The sequence below is a fragment of the Hydra vulgaris genome, chromosome 02 (assembly GCF_038396675.1).
Source record: "Hydra vulgaris chromosome 02, alternate assembly HydraT2T_AEP".
In the NCBI taxonomy this organism is placed as follows: Eukaryota; Metazoa; Cnidaria; class Hydrozoa; order Anthoathecata; family Hydridae; genus Hydra; species Hydra vulgaris.
The window spans coordinates 33,731,990-33,749,825 of NC_088921.1; the positions used below are offsets into that span (position 1 = coordinate 33,731,990).

The 17,836-nt window shown below is 30.3% G+C and overlaps 1 protein-coding gene across 1 annotated transcript; it reads left to right on the forward strand.

The window, feature by feature from the left end:
* Nucleotides 1–2,176: 2,176 nt before the first annotated feature.
* Nucleotides 2,177–17,623, forward strand: LOC100213786 (ADP-dependent glucokinase). The gene is made up of 6 exons (XM_065790667.1): nt 2,177–2,415; nt 5,720–5,948; nt 7,423–7,488; nt 16,279–16,498; nt 16,606–16,917; nt 17,064–17,623. The coding sequence occupies exons 1-6, from the start codon at nt 2,246–2,248 to the stop codon at nt 17,513–17,515; spliced, it is 1,449 nt and encodes a 482-aa protein (XP_065646739.1). The 5' UTR covers nt 2,177–2,245; the 3' UTR covers nt 17,516–17,623.
* The last annotated feature ends 213 nt before the right edge of the window (nt 17,624–17,836 follow it).

The following is a 17,836-nucleotide window of genomic DNA, read 5'->3' on the forward strand; positions in this document are numbered from 1 at the left end:
TACAATCTGATCACGCATGCGCTGATATTGTTTATCACATTTCAAATGAAATGCGCACTAAGCTTGTAAAATATATTCTTCATAACGATAATAAAGTAGGGTTTATGATAGACGAATCTACCACGATGAGCAAAAAGTCTGCTCTGTCAATCTGCTTGAGAGTGAACATTCCAGAAATAAATATTGTCAATAGTATTTATTTTGATCTTATCGAATTAACAAATACAGAAGCCTCGTCTATTGCAAACTCTTTTATATGTGCTTTACACGATTTTGGTTTTGACAACAATTTTTTATTACGTAGTTGGGTATCTTTTGCATGTGATGGTGTTTTTAATATGCTTGGCGAAAAGGCAGGCGTGGCCCAGTTACTTTTGAATCAGTTTCCTAATTTGATTTTATGGCATTGTAGCAATCACCGATTAAAGTTAGCAGTAAATGATGTTGTGCGCAATATCTTACCAATTTGTCACATGAAAAGCTTTTTTGATAAATTATATTCCATTTACAGTGCATGTCCTAAAAGCAAAAAAGAACTGGAAACTGTTGCTATGGCTTTAAGTGTAAAACTAAATTCCATTAGACGAATTCTAGGCACTAGATAGGTGTCGTCTAGCGCTCGATCTGTGATGGCTATTTGGAATAATTATGCAGCATTGTATCAACACTTTCATGAATCTTCATTGGATTTAGAGCGTAATGGAGGAGATAGAGCCCAATATGCAGTTCTTAAAAATAAATTATGTGATATCAATTTCATACTCAACATGGGACTAATGCTAGATCCTTTAATAGAACTAGAACATCTTTCTAAAAAATTACAAGATAGGCAAACTTCTTTACCTGATGCACATCGGCTTATCACCTTAAAATACCATATATTTCAATCAATGAGAAATAATTCAGGTGAATATTATTCGCAAACGCAGCTTGCAGCAGAAAAGTTTAAATTTAAAGGCGTCAAACTACAGATAGAAAAATACGATAATTTAATAAAAAATTTACAAATTTTTGATAAGCCACAATGGTTTGCAGACCAAGATCCATGCTTTGGAGATAACGATATTAGACAATTAGCAAAAACTATAAATATTTGTGAAATTACGGCAGTCCAAGGATTTCGTGAATACATATCCACTGGTGACTGTAATAAAACCCCTAATGATCTTTAGCCTCTGAGAACTGCTATAAATACTTTGATTGTTTTAACAGCTGAATGTGAGCATTCTTTTTCTACTATGAATATAATCTTATCTTCCTTGCGAAACTCTTTATTAATAAAAACTGTGTCGAGTTTAATGTTCATTTCATTAGTAGGTCCACCAATTACGCATTTCGATCCAAAGGATTATGTCATTAAGTGGTTTGGGAAAAGACATCGCGATGCTAATTTTAGGAATTGTGAAGTGCCGGCATTAAAGTCTTTAAATGAAAGTGAAACATTATGGAAGATATTCTGACCGAATTTTTTTTCCTTTATTTAAAAATTGGTAAATACAAAAAAATAAGACTTGTTTAAAAATAAAATGTTTAAATATACCATTGTTTTTTGATTGCTTAATGACGTTTAATGTGAAACTCAACTCAATATTTTACGGTGACAGTCTATTAAGAATATAACGGACCTCAAATTGTTTTTTTAATATAGGTTTTTTACTATAGGGATACTCTAGGGATTTATAATTCCTTTATTTAATCAACACAAAATACGAAATCTATAATTTTAGGATAGGTGGGATGGTGATTAGAAAATATTAAAAACCATCCCGCTACCTTTTTTTTCCCACTTCGAGCACTGTATATATATGTATGTATGTATATATATCTATACATGTAATATATATATATATATATATATATATATATATATATATATATATATATATATATATATATATATATATATATATATATATATATATATATATATATATATATATATATATATATATATATATATATATATAAAGAACTGACTATTTCAGTCGGTTGCCATTTGATTACTTTATTTATAAAAAAAAGCTAACAATCCTGATTTCCTAAAGGCACGATCACAATGTGTTAATTAAGGAGTATACCGGTCAATAAGGAACGATAGGTTTAGATTGCTACGCCTAGGCAACCCTTATTCAGCAGTTTATTGTATTTTCTTTTGGAAAAGTTTCCGCTTTAAAGCGCATGCGCATCAATATTATAACAACAGTAATTTTATTTCCATTTAAATTTTTTTCAGCAGCAAAATAATATGGCTAAAAATATTGAACATTTCATAATAGCCAGTCTGTTGTCATTTTTATTTTTTTCAAATAGAAAAGTTTTCTGGGAACTTTTGCATTCAAAGGAAGACAAAGCTATAAACATTATCGAAAATAAAATTGGAAGTATTGTAGCTCATTTTTCAAATGTTGGTGTTGGGTAAATATTTTTTGAAAAAATTATCTCCATAAAAATTAGGATTAAAATCTTTTTAAACAGAAGCTTTTTTAAAAAATATTAGTCTTTCATTTTTTTAAGAACTAATTAAAGTTAAAATAAATTTTTATGGACACTTTTTGAAATCGTTAAAAAATGAATGAATGAATTTTAGACTAAATTGCTATTTTCTTTATAAATGACCAGCCAACTTTGTATTGTATAATAAATGTTTAAACTCAAAAAATTAAAGTATATTATTTTTATATACTATTTTTTCTCATGGTTTCTATTTTATATAATTCAAGATTGTTCGCATTTGAAATCAACAGTGGTTTTAAAAGATACATTTTTTTTAAAGTGAAACTGTTTTGAAAAAAGTATATTGAGAATTATATGTAATTGTATCAGGTTTTATTACTCTTTAAAACTTTTTCTAGTCAATACATTAGACTTTGATTTAAACTTTTAAAATTTGTTTTTTTTAATCACCTTTATTATTGTCTCAACCTTTTTTTTATATTGTGGAGCAATTGTTTAAATTTTTTTTTAAGTTGTCAAATTTATATTTTATGTCAAATCAGCAACATCCAATGGATGCTGCTAATTTGACATAAAATGACCCAAATAGCAACTTAAAAAATTTAAATTTAGTTAGTTTTCACATATGTTCTAGGGGTTAAAAATGTTTTAAAAGCTGAAAGTTTAAAAAGTCTTTTCGTTAGTACCTGGGGTAAGGAGGTATTGCATTTAACGTGTTTCTATGTGGAAAGTTTTTTAAATAATGTTTGTGTATCGGAGTTTAGTGTTGTTCCGAAAAAAAATTTCAAAAAACTTTCCTTAACTGTAGTGGCCCTCAGGAGCTTTGGGAAGATGGATTAAATTAAAAAAAAAAAACTTATGTGTAACTGTAGTGGCCGTCAGGAGCTTTGGGAAGATGGATTAAATTAAAAAAAAAGACTTATAACAGTTAAAAAAATTTAATAATGAATAATTTAAAGTGTCTTTTTTTTTTTTTTTAATGGTCAAATAGTGATGTTGCTTCAATAAATTTTTTTTGTACTTCCACAATTTGAATGCTTAGTCAACATTAAAATAGATTGCTAATTTATTTTTAACATCGTTAACAATATCTTAGTTTTAAGTTTTTTCCTTGAGACCTTATTGAGGTTAATAGTAAGTTTGTATATTGATGTAATTATATTCTACTCAAGGCCTGAGGGAGGGGTATATGTTAATTTTTGAATTCACCCTCATCCCCTCTCCCCTTCCCAACCTAATAATAATAAAAAATTTAATTCAGAATTACAGGTGGCTAGGAAAGATTTTATTTTTAAAAAGAATAAAAAAGTTATTTTTTTATTAAATTATGAAGTTACATATCTTGCGATCCATTTTATTATTACCTTTCAAACTAGCTAGAGCTCTCAAGCTTTCAGTCTTTGTGTAGTCCCAATGAAATTGCATGTTAAAATTTTTTTTTTTTTAACATCTTCTATTCCAACAGGGCTGCAAGTAACAACTATTAAATTTGGAAGTTACTGGAAGAGAAAAGAAGAAGCTTTTTAAGCAAGATAACGATTTTCAGACAAGTTAAAAGATTGCAAGTTATATGAATCAGAAAAACAAGGTGAAGGGAATTAATTCCAAAAAACTGAAGTTCAAGGGAAAAAACTAGGCGAAAAAGAATTTTTGGAGCACTTAGGAACAGTCACAATAAAAGGATGAGACTTAATTGAATGACAAGTAACCTGAGAATAAATTTTAATACATGGCACAAGAGGCACTAGCTCTTTAGAGCAGCACCCATTATAGTATATATAGAAAAGAGAAAGAAAAGCAACATTACGATGATGTGACAATGGTTAAAGTTTGGCTGCAAGAGCAGGTCAAATTATGTTTATAATGCGTTTTTGCACATTGTCTAAAAGAGAAAGGGCATCGTTGGAAGATCCACCCCAGATATGGCAATATTATTCTATACAAGGATGGATTAGAGACTTATAGAGATAAAGAACAGAATACAGAGTAAGAAAGGGGCAAGTTTCCATGGTTGATAACACTAGGGTGTTAAGAAAAACATACATCCTACCATCTCCTGTTTGTCAGCTGTCTCAAAATTGTGTTATTGTTTTTTCACTATCTTTTAGACTAGCTAGAGCTTTGGAATTTTTAGTTTGTATAGTGCATGTTAAAATTGTTTCAAGGTCCATTGATACATATACAGTAAAGGGATGTGATTTTGCTGAATGATCATAACGAATCACACAATTTTGATCTTAGGTTGATGGAACAAGAGATGATAGATTTTAACTTTTAAACAATGATTATAATACCATTTGGAAAAAAGATGAAACCTTACAGTAGTGGGGCTCAGTGCTATTTACTATAACTACATTTACTATAGGTTTTATACCTTTTCTAAAGAAAAAGGTTTTTCATTAGAAAAACTAGCCCAAATATGACAACAGTACTCCATACAGGGGAAAATAAGAAATAACATCGAAAAGAGTGCAGTCTTGAAGAAAGCCGTGATATAGAACAAGTTAAGTGGAAGCACATAAAAGAATGGTCAGAGGATTCTAACTTGATTTTATGACAAATAGGTAAAGTGATACCTAAGTAAATGACCTGGCAAAGCTATTGGACTATTGGAGTGTTTGCAAATCAAAGGATAATAGCCATTAACTGAGATCGGAATATGAAACAGTTGAATTCAAATTATTTTCACAAAGAAAAAGTCTGATAAGTTTTACAAAAGCTAAGACCACTAACAGTTGTAGTCACGAACAATTGTAAAGAGTCAATTAGATGGTGTTAATGGTCTTTAAAATTAAAATAACATTTTTAGGGACTTTAGTCATGTTTTAAATTATTAAAAAACTTGACTTGATTGTAGATGTGCATGATACCCTAAGTAATGACCTATGCTGTTGCCTCAGTCCTAATTAACCCAAAAAAATAAAGGTTTCTTATGTGGTCTCAAAAAGATTCATTGTTTTTGATGAAAGATACCAGCATGTCTGGCATGCTGGTGTCTTTTATCAAAATGTTATTTTAATTTTTCAAGTATTGTTTCTTACCTACATTAATGACATTCCAAACAAATTTAACACTTAATCATTTGCATTATAATTATATAACTACTATACTATTTAAACAGGCAATCATAAGTATGAATTCTACACTGTAGAAATTTTATTTAAGTCAAACTTAACATTAAGCTTGATAACCTTAAGTTTTTTTATTCTTGGTATGCTTAGGGTTTACAGTGGTTGTTATTGTTAATAAGAATTTTTTTTTTTAGTGTAAACGCCAACATTGACCTAATTGTGTCAGCCTTACAAGTATTTTCAAATCTTCAATTAGAAAGCCATTCGATTTCTAAAGATCATCTTTCAATATCAACATTGGAAGAGTTGGAAGAATGTTTTTATTTTTATTTTAAAAAATGTGCAGCTGCTGAGCGTGTGGTTACATCAAAGTCTTTGTTTGATCAAATTATTCAAGCAGCAAAAAATACCTCAAATGCTCAGGTATTTAAGAGTTTATTTTAATCAGCTATTTTGACATTTCGTTCTCATTTATGTATTGAAAAAAACAAAAATTAAAAACATAAAAATATATATAACTTGAAACAGTTGTTAGGATGACATTTTCTTCATTGGTACTGTTGGTACCAATGGTTCACTGCCAGTAGCATGATCTACTATTCATACTTCAAATTAAATGTAATCATTATTTTGTTTTTATTTTTAATAAGATTCTTTTCTATACAAATTATAAATTTCTTTTTTACATAATAATATCCATAAATCCTATTGTTTATATACTGTGATATCAATCAACTGTTTTTGTACCAAGAATAAGTTCTTTAAAAGCATCTCAACTTGGATTTTTAATTTTTATATACTTTAAAAATAAATTTACTTTAACTAACATAAGGTTATATACACCTCTAAGTTTTTTTTTTAATGTTATTACTGAAGATAAACTAATCCTTTTCAACTTCACTGTTTTTGTGAGTTTTTTTTTTTTCTTCTGCAAACTCTAGTTTCCCCTCTTTTTTGTGGCTTAAGAATATTATGAATTATTCAACATGTTCAGTTATTCTAAATCTCTTTAAATGACTTTCTACTGTTCTTAAGTGATTGAGTTACTAAGGACTCAGCTGAGGTGCAATGTGACTTTTTACCTATAATATCCTAAGTGTTGTATAATTTTTTTTTTTTAACATAAAAATTAATATCACCACATCATAGTTATGAATATTAATATTACTTTACAGGTTTAGCAAAAATTGACATCTGCAACTTCAACAAAGTTTTTACTTTAGTTGTAAATAATTAAGTGAAATATTAACAATATAAATTATAAGTAAATTTTATATAATTAACTGAACATATGTAATGCGGTAGTGGTGTAGTGGTAAAGCGCTCGCTTCATAAGCCAGAGGTTTCAAGTTCGATCCCCACCACGTCCCTGGTAGTACCGCGCTCAATTTGTTTCTCCGCGCAGCGGCCTTGTTATTCAAGGTTCGTGTTTCGGAGTTATAGAGTTGAGAGAGGGTTATAACCACTATTAAGTAGCCTCCTCATCTGTAGTAACCTTCTCAGCCTTGAGAAGGTGAATAACAAAAAAAAAAAAAAAAAAAAAAACTTATTAAATTGATTGTATTTCAAAATATGATATTAATAAAAATATGATATGATATATCAGTGATATTATATTATTATTAATAATATAATATTAATGATAACCAGAGTCAAACACATTTAAAAATTTATAACAGTTGAAAATAGAAAAAATAGAAGAATTACCATTATTTATTTATAGTTTCATACATTAACTCAGGTTTAAGCAGGCAGTATTTTTAATAAAGTCAATTTTTTTGAAATTTAATTGTATGAAGTATTTTAGAAAAGTGTACGTCTAAATCTGTTAAAGCATATGTGTGTGTTTATTTAATAGGCAAGTTTTAAAGTATAAATATTTTTACTTGTTCCTTAGTATGATGTGGGAGGTAATGCTGCGTTGATTGCATTGAAATTAGCTGCAATGGGTAATAACACCAAAGTAAGTTTTATTTTGTGTTGAACATGTTTTTTTATTCTGTTATGAAATACTTTTATATTTATACATATTTTCTGTATTTAAGTCTATAAAATTATATGAAAGGATATGTGAAGCGGTTATAAAATTTTTGTAAACAAAGTCAAGTAAAGAGTTCTGAAAAAGAATCATTAGAGTTGAATCATTAGAGTTATTTTTGAGCTCTTGAGTGGAATCTGCTTTATTAAGTTTATAATTCTGTTTTAAAAAATAGTTCTTAAACATCAGCCCTCGAAATTGAAAATTTTTGATTTAGGAATTGTAATTTAAATGTTTTTGTAGACTGAGTGTTGTAGGGTAATGTGGGGCAAAATGAGACTGATCACATTTATCATGATGTCAGTCCCACAATTTATTGTTTGAAGATTTTTAAAAATGCAGTTGTGTTCTTTAATCATTTAGTGTCAGAAAAAATATAACAAGTAAAAAGTATGAAAAGAGTAGCAGTTATTTTCTCAGTTAAGTGACAGTTCTGAATTTTGAAACTTTGTTATTATAATTTTTCTTGGCCTTTTTGATCTCACTGAGTATAAATTAATTTTATATTTAAAGTTTGTGTGTCAACCCTTCCATGGAGACTCGTGTGGTTTTTTGTCTTGTTTGTCTGTGCATAAGTTTTTTATTGAGATAACTTGGTCACGGCTGTTTGCAAGTTTTGTTATATTAAGCGTTTCAATACTTTGCAAAAAAAAGTGTTTCAAAATCAAAGAAAGCAAAACTAACAAAATAGGAAATTAAAATAAATTTAAATAAAAAAATAATAATAATAATAATTTGTGTATTGTTTTTATTTGATATTTTCAGCAACCAAATTGGATAAGGCAAAACAAAACAAAAAACAGTTTTAAGTCAACATCAAAAAGACTGATTTTCCTTTATTTTACTTGTTTTTTAAAGAGGAAACGGAAAATATTTTATAATATAATATAAAATTTTTCATTGTTTTTCTTTTAAATCCCTCTGCTCATATATTTGCTTTGTAACCATTTATCTTTTCTTTTCTGTATATAAAAAATCTTTCTGTTTTATGTTTTTGAATGATACACATCTCTTCACATTTAGATTTCTTATACCATTTAAGCATCTCAATGAACTTTCTAAGTAAGGTGCAGATCAAGCTTTCTCAGGAAATGTGCGCGGTTTTTTGTCTTGTATGGCGACGCATGAGTATTTTATTTTAGACAACTTGGTCACAGTCGTTTGCAAGTTTTATTATATTAAGCGTTGCGGAAAAAAAAAAGTTTCAAAAAAAAAGAAAACAAAACATAATTGTACAAATCATAATAGTAAATTAAAATAAATTCAAGTATATATTGTCCCTATATGAAAATGTAATGTATTCTTATACTTTTATGTATAATTTTTTTTATTATATAATTATACTTATTTGTTTAAATATATGTGCATGTTTAGCTTATTTGAATAAGGTATTTACTACATACACAGAATGTTTATGGTTTGTATCTCACCACTTTCTGATTTTTTTAATTGTTTTTTTTTTCAATGCAGCTGCTCAAATGTTTGCTTTCTATACATTTATCTTTTCTTTTTTGTATATAAAAAATCTTTTTATTGTATGTTTTTGAATGATACACATCTCTTCACATTTAGATTTCTTATACCATTAAAGCCTTTCAGTGTATTTTCTAAGTAAGGCGCACATACATATATACATAGTTTTTAAGCTTCAATTAGGCCATGCCGTCTACACATTTTCCACATTGCCTTAATTGTTTCATATTACCTTTCTATTACTGTATGTTTTTTATTTACAATCTTTTAGTGCTTTGAAATTTTGGATACCTGTTGCTTTTTAACATTCAGCTCTGTGCGTTTAGTTCTACCAGCCCCCTCACTTTTAATCTACTATGCTATTGGTGAACAATTATTAATAATAATTATTATTAGTTGTTATGCAATTATTAATAGTAATTGTTAATAATTGTTTATGTATATATCACCAATAACATAGTAAACCAAAAGAGAGGGGATGGGTAGAAAAACAAAAAAAAATTGGGATTTGAACATTTGACATTCCGTGTATGAAGTAAATGTCTTATCCAAATAAGCTAAACACATATATACTTTTGAACAAATAAATATAATTATACAGTACACAATTAGTTAATTAATAATAAATAATCTTTGCTTGAATTTTGTACTTTTATAATGGACATCTGTCCAATATCTTTTAATAGATTTTAGTTGAAAATCACTTAGTAAGCTACATAAAAGAAATGAATTCAGTATTTTATGGATTGTCAAGAAATATTCTACAAATTGTGTTCCAGTATTTAGAAAAGTTTAACATAGCTCACCAATTTAATGAAAATAATGGTGCTGCAGGAGGAGATTTTATAAGTGGACTTTTAAAGGTACATCTAGACTCTTCACTTTGAAAACCTCAAGAGGTGACTTTTAATCATATGTTTATGGGTTAAACTACAATTCAGTAAACATTTTTTTAATAATATAAAAACTGTTATGGATAAATACAAGTTTGAACCTTATCAAAATTTTAACTATGGTGACTCTGGCCTTAGAACTGTACATAAACCTGTTAATATTAAAACTGAAAAAAGAAAAAGTTATGTATCTCTCATAAGAAGTGGAGAAAGGGGTGTAACAACTACAGTTGTTTGTGCTATGAATGTGACTAGACAATCTGTTCCCCCAATGATAATTTAAAGGGAAGATGAATGAAACTAAAGCTCATAGGCCATGCACCCACTGGAGCAATTAAAGTGTGCTCTAAAAATGGTTGGATTTTATTTACTCTATGAAACTGAAATTTTTATAGAGTAAATAAAACATTTTGTAAAGCATACATAAGCTTCTATTGAAAATAAGATTCTTTTAGTCGCAAAACTTACACAAAGAACATTAAATTATTGAATGAAAATGGATTAGTAATTATTACGTTACTACCTCTATCTTCCATAAGTTGCAGCCACTTACTTGCAGTTTTTTCAAGCCGCTAAAAACTTGTTATAAAGAAGAATGTGGATTATGGTTACAACTTGCAGGTAGATTCTCCAAAGCTAATAATATAAAGCTAATAATAGGACTGCCTCTGTAAAAATAGCTTGTTCTGACTTTAGTAAATCAGTAATTTATCCTCTATGTTTGGATATAATTCCAAACATTAAGTTTAACAATGACAAAAGATCTAATAACATCATACAAAAATCTGAGAGTATTGTGTCATATATTAAATCAAGTTACCATTGTTGCGAGAATATTCAGAAAATATGACCTCCTCATTGTTGCGAGAATATTCAGAAAATATGACCTCCTCAGTAACACCTCATTCCAAAGTTGATTTTACCACTAAAAAAAATGAAGTATCACAGATAATAAAAACATCTTACTGAAAATGATTTTTTAAATTGTGTTGCATTCTTGTATTTGTTTATATATATATATTAAAAACAACTATCTAAGCGTTTTTCAACCTTCTCTTTTATTACAAAAAATCGTATATAAATACAAAGTTATAATTCCCATGACAATTATAAAACAACAATAGTCAGTAAAAACCATAAATGAATGCGTGACTTTCATCACGTTTATCTACATGACTTTTACCACATATACGTAATAATTGTAATTCACCAACTTTAATAGAACATGCCCTCTTGGTGAATTAACTCATCTAATAACTAAGTCTAATCGTTGTGGGGCACTTATTATTCGTCCGGAGCGCGTTATCGTTTGTTCGTTGCAATCATTTCGAACTTGAACGGCATTCTCGTTATATCTTCCTTTACCGTTACCAACTTCATCTTTTGGTATATCAAGACCATCGCTAAATGAGTCTTTTTTATTATGAGAGTCCAGAATACAGCGACGCAAGTGTGAGATATGTCGTGGGAATACTCTATTTGCGGTTTTGGCGTCAAACGACCAGGCATTTTGCTTCCGTACGATACCAGGTATCCAAGACTGATCACATTTTGTCTCTTGAGCTGGTTTTACCCAAACATTGTCACCTTCCTTGAATATGTTGTCTGCTTCATATTTTTGACTTTCTTATGTGTATCGACACCTGGAATAAACGACGTTGGTTTTTGCTTAAATTGCTGCAATGGACTTTTACTAGAATTTGATGAGATCGTCTCATTGTACAGTAATACTGCCAGAGCGATTGAGCAACGTGAATGGGCGACTGTTCTTTTGATTGTTCTGTGTATGCGCTCAACGATACCATTGCCTTGAGCTCGATGAGCTGCTCGATATTCTAAATCAACGTCCCATTAGTCAGCAAACCTCGTTAGCGTGTGTGAACGAAATTCATTGTCCATTAGAAGGCAAACTGGCGGTCCAAATAAGGAAAATATTTCTTCCAGCTTTCCAATAATTTCAGCCGCTGTTTTGGTTACCAGTTTGCGCCATACTGTATACCGTGATGGGCCCCAGTCAATCATTGATAAGTATAGTTCTGCACCTACATGCGTCACATCGAGAGCAGCCCGATTCCAATTCTGCTTTACACTCAGCTGACCATGCTTCCATTTTACGGAATAAGGATCGATGGAGTTGCACTGGTTACAACTTGCAATTATTGCTGAAACCTCCTTACGTGATACATTCTGGTTGTTTTGTAAACAAAGTTGCAATGTTCGATCGACACCAAAATGACCAATTGAGTGAACTTTCCATATGTCTTTCTGTTGGATTTTTCCGGTTGCACACACTGTTCTGCACCATTTTTGAGGGATTTAGTTCAGATGGAATCCATTGTACAATAATCTTAATATCTTTTGCTATTTCCTTTATCGTATTTAGCCGTCGTTGTACTAGCAGTTGAGAAATTCCCCAAGTATTTATGCGATATTCTTCTTTTAAAACTGTGTTTAACCACCCCACGGTGCTCTTGCAATCGCTGTATACTGTGAGTTCTTTTATATCCCATTTACTGGCTAAATTTAACCCTCGAAGTATCGAATCTAGTTCACTTATATTAATATGGTGCGTATCACTCATTGGTTGTAGCTATGCTGCATCTTCAATAACGATTCCTCCAATTAGAAGAACTACACCCAGTCCTATGGACGATGCATCACAGTAAAGCTCAGCTTTTCCATTCACTGGTACCAGCCATTTCCCACCAACCGAGTCCTCTTTTTCCAAACGGTGAAACAACTCATTCATTTTTTCTTTGCAATCTTCAGAAACATACTCGTTCCATGGAATATTTCCAGCTAATCGTTTGATGTATGAAGCTTGTAAACGCAAACTTCCTGCCACCGGGTAATGTCCAATAAGTTTACTTAAATTGCTAAAAAGCTGTGATCGTGTGACTGCATTTGAAAATTCGAATTGTACTACATTGTCCCGCTTCCATATCAATTCCCCATTTTTATTTCGTTCAACTTTCAATCCTAAAACACGTCCTTTTTCTAGCTCTTCTGGAGGTTTACACTGCAACCCAAATTTCTCAAAATGCTTCGCTACATTTCAGCTGTTTCTACACTTTAATCGACAAATATATCATCGATGTAATTATCACATGCTTTCTTCACAGTAGAATTCATATTGAGCACGTGACGAAGAATTGTAGTCATTATTGTTGGAGCCACGTTGATGCCAAAACACATTCTGGTGAAACAATACCGTTCCCCATTTATAATCACAGTTTGATATGGCCACAGTTTTTTTTCAATGTGAATTTGAAGGTAGGCTTTCTTAAGATCAAAGATTTTTGCGCTTTCAGTTTTTCTCCAACGACACAGTTTCTCTTGACAAACATCGGCATTTGCTGTGTGACAATTTACAAATTCATTGAGAGCTCAGAAGTCTTCCACTGGGCGTATCTTTCTACCTTTATTCTCTTGCGCAACACACATTAGCGGTATCAATACTTTAGGTGGTCCCAATGCTTGCTCGTTATACGGCACAAGAATGCCAGAGTTGATCCATTCATTTATTTCTTTTCTGTAACTACTTTCATACTTTTCGCTCATCTTGTATTCGCAGATCGTATTATTAATTCCAGTTCCATGATGCCGTCCACTTTTTTCCGTCGAACTTTGCCCTGAAATCCTGATGTTTTATATCATTGTTTTTGTTTATTTCTTTCTCTTCGTTTATTTCATTCTTTTCATTTATTTCGTTCTCTTCGTTTATTTTGTTCTTTTCGTTTATTTCGTTTATTTCGTTTTCTTTACTTATATTATTTGCGCCACATTTTTCCGTGTCACATGCTAACATTCGGACGGTACGGTTTTTATCACCATAGATTATGGCTCCTCCGAATTTTTCAATAGCATCCATTACGAAAACCAAATCAAACCCGAATGGTTTGTCCTTTACAATTAACCATCCGATATATTCCATCAATTTCCAATTTGATTACCATTTCACCTAGCACTTGTACAGTTCCTCCCAAAGTTGTGATGCATTTTTCACTTTTTGAAACAAGTCCACGTGTAGATTCAGCATGAACCACTGTAATTGAGCATCCAGAATCAATTAATGCTGTTCGGAACATTCCGTTTATTTTAACTTTTAATGATGGCAATGCTGTTTCAGGGAGAATACTAAATGCCATTATTTTCAAATTCTCCCTTTTCCTTTTAAACCTTGCAATCAATTGATGCAGTCTTTAGCTCGATGATTGTGTGAACAGTTCTTGCATTTTGCCTCGCAGTTCCGTGCATAATGTCCAAATTTCCCACAATTAAAACATGTTATTTTATTTGTTCCGGCAAAACCAGTTGTTTGGGGAAGTAGCAATGTTGCTGCAATCATCACATTATCGGAACCATCCAACTGTCGGGCTTCTTGAGTCACTCGTTCCAAAGTAACAGCAACCTCAACAGCCTTTGCAAATGTAAGTTCTTCAGATTCCAGTAATAGCCGTTTGATCGTAGCTCCATCGTTAAAGCCAGTGATAAATTGGTCGCGCATCCTGTCATCTCTATCCGTAAATTTGCATCCTTCAGCAGCTCTTGCAATCCGTCGTGAAAATTCCGTCACACTCTCATTACTTGCTTTTTTAATTGTTGCAAATTCAAAGGGTAGTATTAACGATGACTTTGATTTAAAAAGCTTCATAATATTTTTCTCGATCTCTTCGTAAGTCACTGAATCGTCTTCTGGGTATGCCGGCAAGCATAGATCTTCTAATGCAGAATAAATCTGTGGTGGCAAACATGTTAATTTATCGTTTTTCTCTTTGCTTCGTCAATGTCCATTGCTGCAATATATGTTCGCAGTTGACGGATAAACCGTTGATGTTTGCCATCAAATACTGGTGGCATAATAGCCGAAATAGCTTGTTGCATTCTTGTATTCGTTTATATATATATTAAAAACAACTATCTAAGCGTTTTTCAACCTTCTCTTTTATTACAAAAAATCGTATATAAATACAAAGTTATAATTCCCATGACAATTATAAAACAACAATAGTCATTAAAAACCATAAATGAATGCGTGACTTTCATCACGTTTATCTATGTGACTTTTACCACGTATATGTAATAATTGTAATTCACCAACTTTAATAGAACAAATCGTCCAAAAAATTCAAAAGTCTTAATATTAAAAATACAGCAAAGAACAAAAATGCAGAAAATAAATGTGCATTAGGAAAGGGTAAAGTAAAGGTAAAAAATTTTTTGTTAATGACTGGGAATGCAATGTTTGTAATTGAAAATAATGGAGTAAGGCTGCAAAAAGAGAGACTATAAAATAATTTTCAAAATGTTCAACTTAATCTCATTCGAATTGTTGTTCATTTCAAAATACTAGTGAAATAATATGTGATTTTTGTGACTAGTGTCAGTTTGATTTATATGTTAATTCTATTTGTAGAATATATTTTATTACAAAAAAGATTTATCTAGCTAATCATATTAAAAACCTGGTTTGTTTATTCAAAAAAGTCTTTCTCATTTTGTCCCACTCTGTGGGGCAATAAGAGACAGTGTAGGTGTTGTCAGTAAATGATCTCTAGAGACCTAACCATTGCAGTTTTGCAACTCATATTTTTTTGGGTTATAGTAGGGAGTTAGATGGTTTAAAAAATATTTAATTCTCTTTTCAAAACTTATTACATGGACTGTATTAGGTAAACTAGAGCTTAAATGTGTTATTTTGCCCCTCATTACCCTAAACTTTTTGCCCTTATTACTCTAAATTTTTTTGCCTCTCATTACCCTAATTTTTTTTCCCCTCATTATCCTAAATATTTTGCCCCTCATCACCCTATATTTTTAAAATTTTTAAAAATTGTTTTGAAAAACTTGAGATGTTTTTCCTTGAGTGCTTATGAATAAGATATAGGACTAAATATTTTAAATAAGAATCAAGAGATATATAATTTTATTTGAAATAAAATCTTCAAGATCATGAATATTTTATTTTAAATATTATTAATCATATTTGGTTAAATAACCTGATTATTTATCTAAAAAATTCTATGATTAAATATTAGAAATTTGAAAAACTTGTAAACTAATGACTTTTATAATAATAAAACAAATTTTTTTTTTCTTATTAATAACTTTGTGTCAGTATATAAATCAGTGAGTGCAGGACCTTAGTCATAAATTTCAAAATGTCACAACACACATTAAATGTGTGTTATGACAAAGGAATATTTATTTTTGCAAATTTGGATGAGTTACAAAGTTTTTTTCTCTCTTCTGAAAAATTTAAATTTTGTGACTGAAGTGGTTTCTGCACTCACCGATTCATATGATACTTGGTTCATTACAAATTTTTGTACTTCAACATAATTCTTAGGTTTTACTAGGAGGTCCTGTTGGTCCAAAACTAGAAAGTTTGTTAGGTAATAGAATAATTATCCCTAGTTCTATGAAGCAAGACCATGATGAATACCATTTAATTATGGAGTACAAAAAGGGCGATATTTGGGGAGATCACACATCGTTGTGTGCAAATCGATTTATAATTACTCATGACAAAGCAAACAGTGAAATGCAAGCCATGGATAAGTTTTTTGGTAAATGTGAGATATAACTTTTATTTTATGGTAGATATTTACAGATATTTTTTTTTTTCTGAGTTTATTTTTATCTTATTCATGCTTACTTTTTTTTCTTTTTATAGAGTCATTAATCAGTTTTAAAGCTGATCTTATCATTGTGTCAGGGCTTCATTTATTAGAATCGCAACCTCCAAATGTGATTGAAAAAAAATTAAATGCGTTTCGCACTCATCTACAAAATGTTCCTTCGACAACTCCTATACATTTAGAATTGGCTAGCATGACCTCAGTGCAGCTTACAAAAGATATAGCTAATCAAATATTTCCTGTTGTTGATTCGATTGGTTTAAACGAACAAGAGTTAGCGTTTTTGTCAACTTCTTTAAATGGTCCTGGTTCTCCAAACGAGCTAACACAATGGCCGCCAGAAATAGGTTAAACCAATGTAGTACGAATGCCATAGTTATTTTTAAAAAGTTTAATTTAATTTTATTACTTATATAATTGGTTTCACTAATATTTTACTTTTACTGAATTTGATAAAGTTTATCAGATTCAATAACTAGTTTTCTTTGTTTAGGGTTAATGGCTGATATCATTGATTGGTTGTTCCAATTTTATGGAAGAAACACGCGCTACGGTTCGGACAGTTCACGATTAACAAGAATCCATTTTCATTGCTTAACATATCATTTAATAGCTGTTTTTCCAGAGTACTGGAACAATAGTCTGGCAGCGACAGTTGCTGGATCTCGAACTGCATCTACTCAAGCTTGTGATAAAGAAAAGCTTACTTCTCTCGACGTTGAATTGCGTATTCCTAAAGTATTTGCTCGATCAGTTCATTTTTGGGAGCTAAGGAGATATCTTGTTAAACAAGAGGAAGGAAACCCTATGACGTCTTGGTCACATAACGGAGTAGACTACAATTTTTGTGCTGTTCTTGTCTGTAAAGAGGCTAAGAAAACTGTTGGTTTAGGAGACAGTATTTCTGCTGTTGGTTTGCAATATTCTGATTTCATTTATATGTAGCAACTAGTATCAAATCTCTTAAAATAGAATATGCAAATAAAAAACAATTAGGTGAATTTTTTTTTGTATTGTTTTATTTATTTTTATAAATTTATTCTACGTAGAGCATGTTGCTGTTTTTATATTATTTAAAATAAGCAATATTTTAAATGTTATTTATACCTCAAAATATTTATAATTTTGATGATTTTTTTAAAAAAAATTCAAACTACCTTTTTTGAAATAATAATGCGATGGTTTCCTTAAAATGAAATTGTATTTTAGAGTTAATCTACCATGTGACAACAAGTTTGCAAGCTTCAAAATCTGTTCTAACATAAT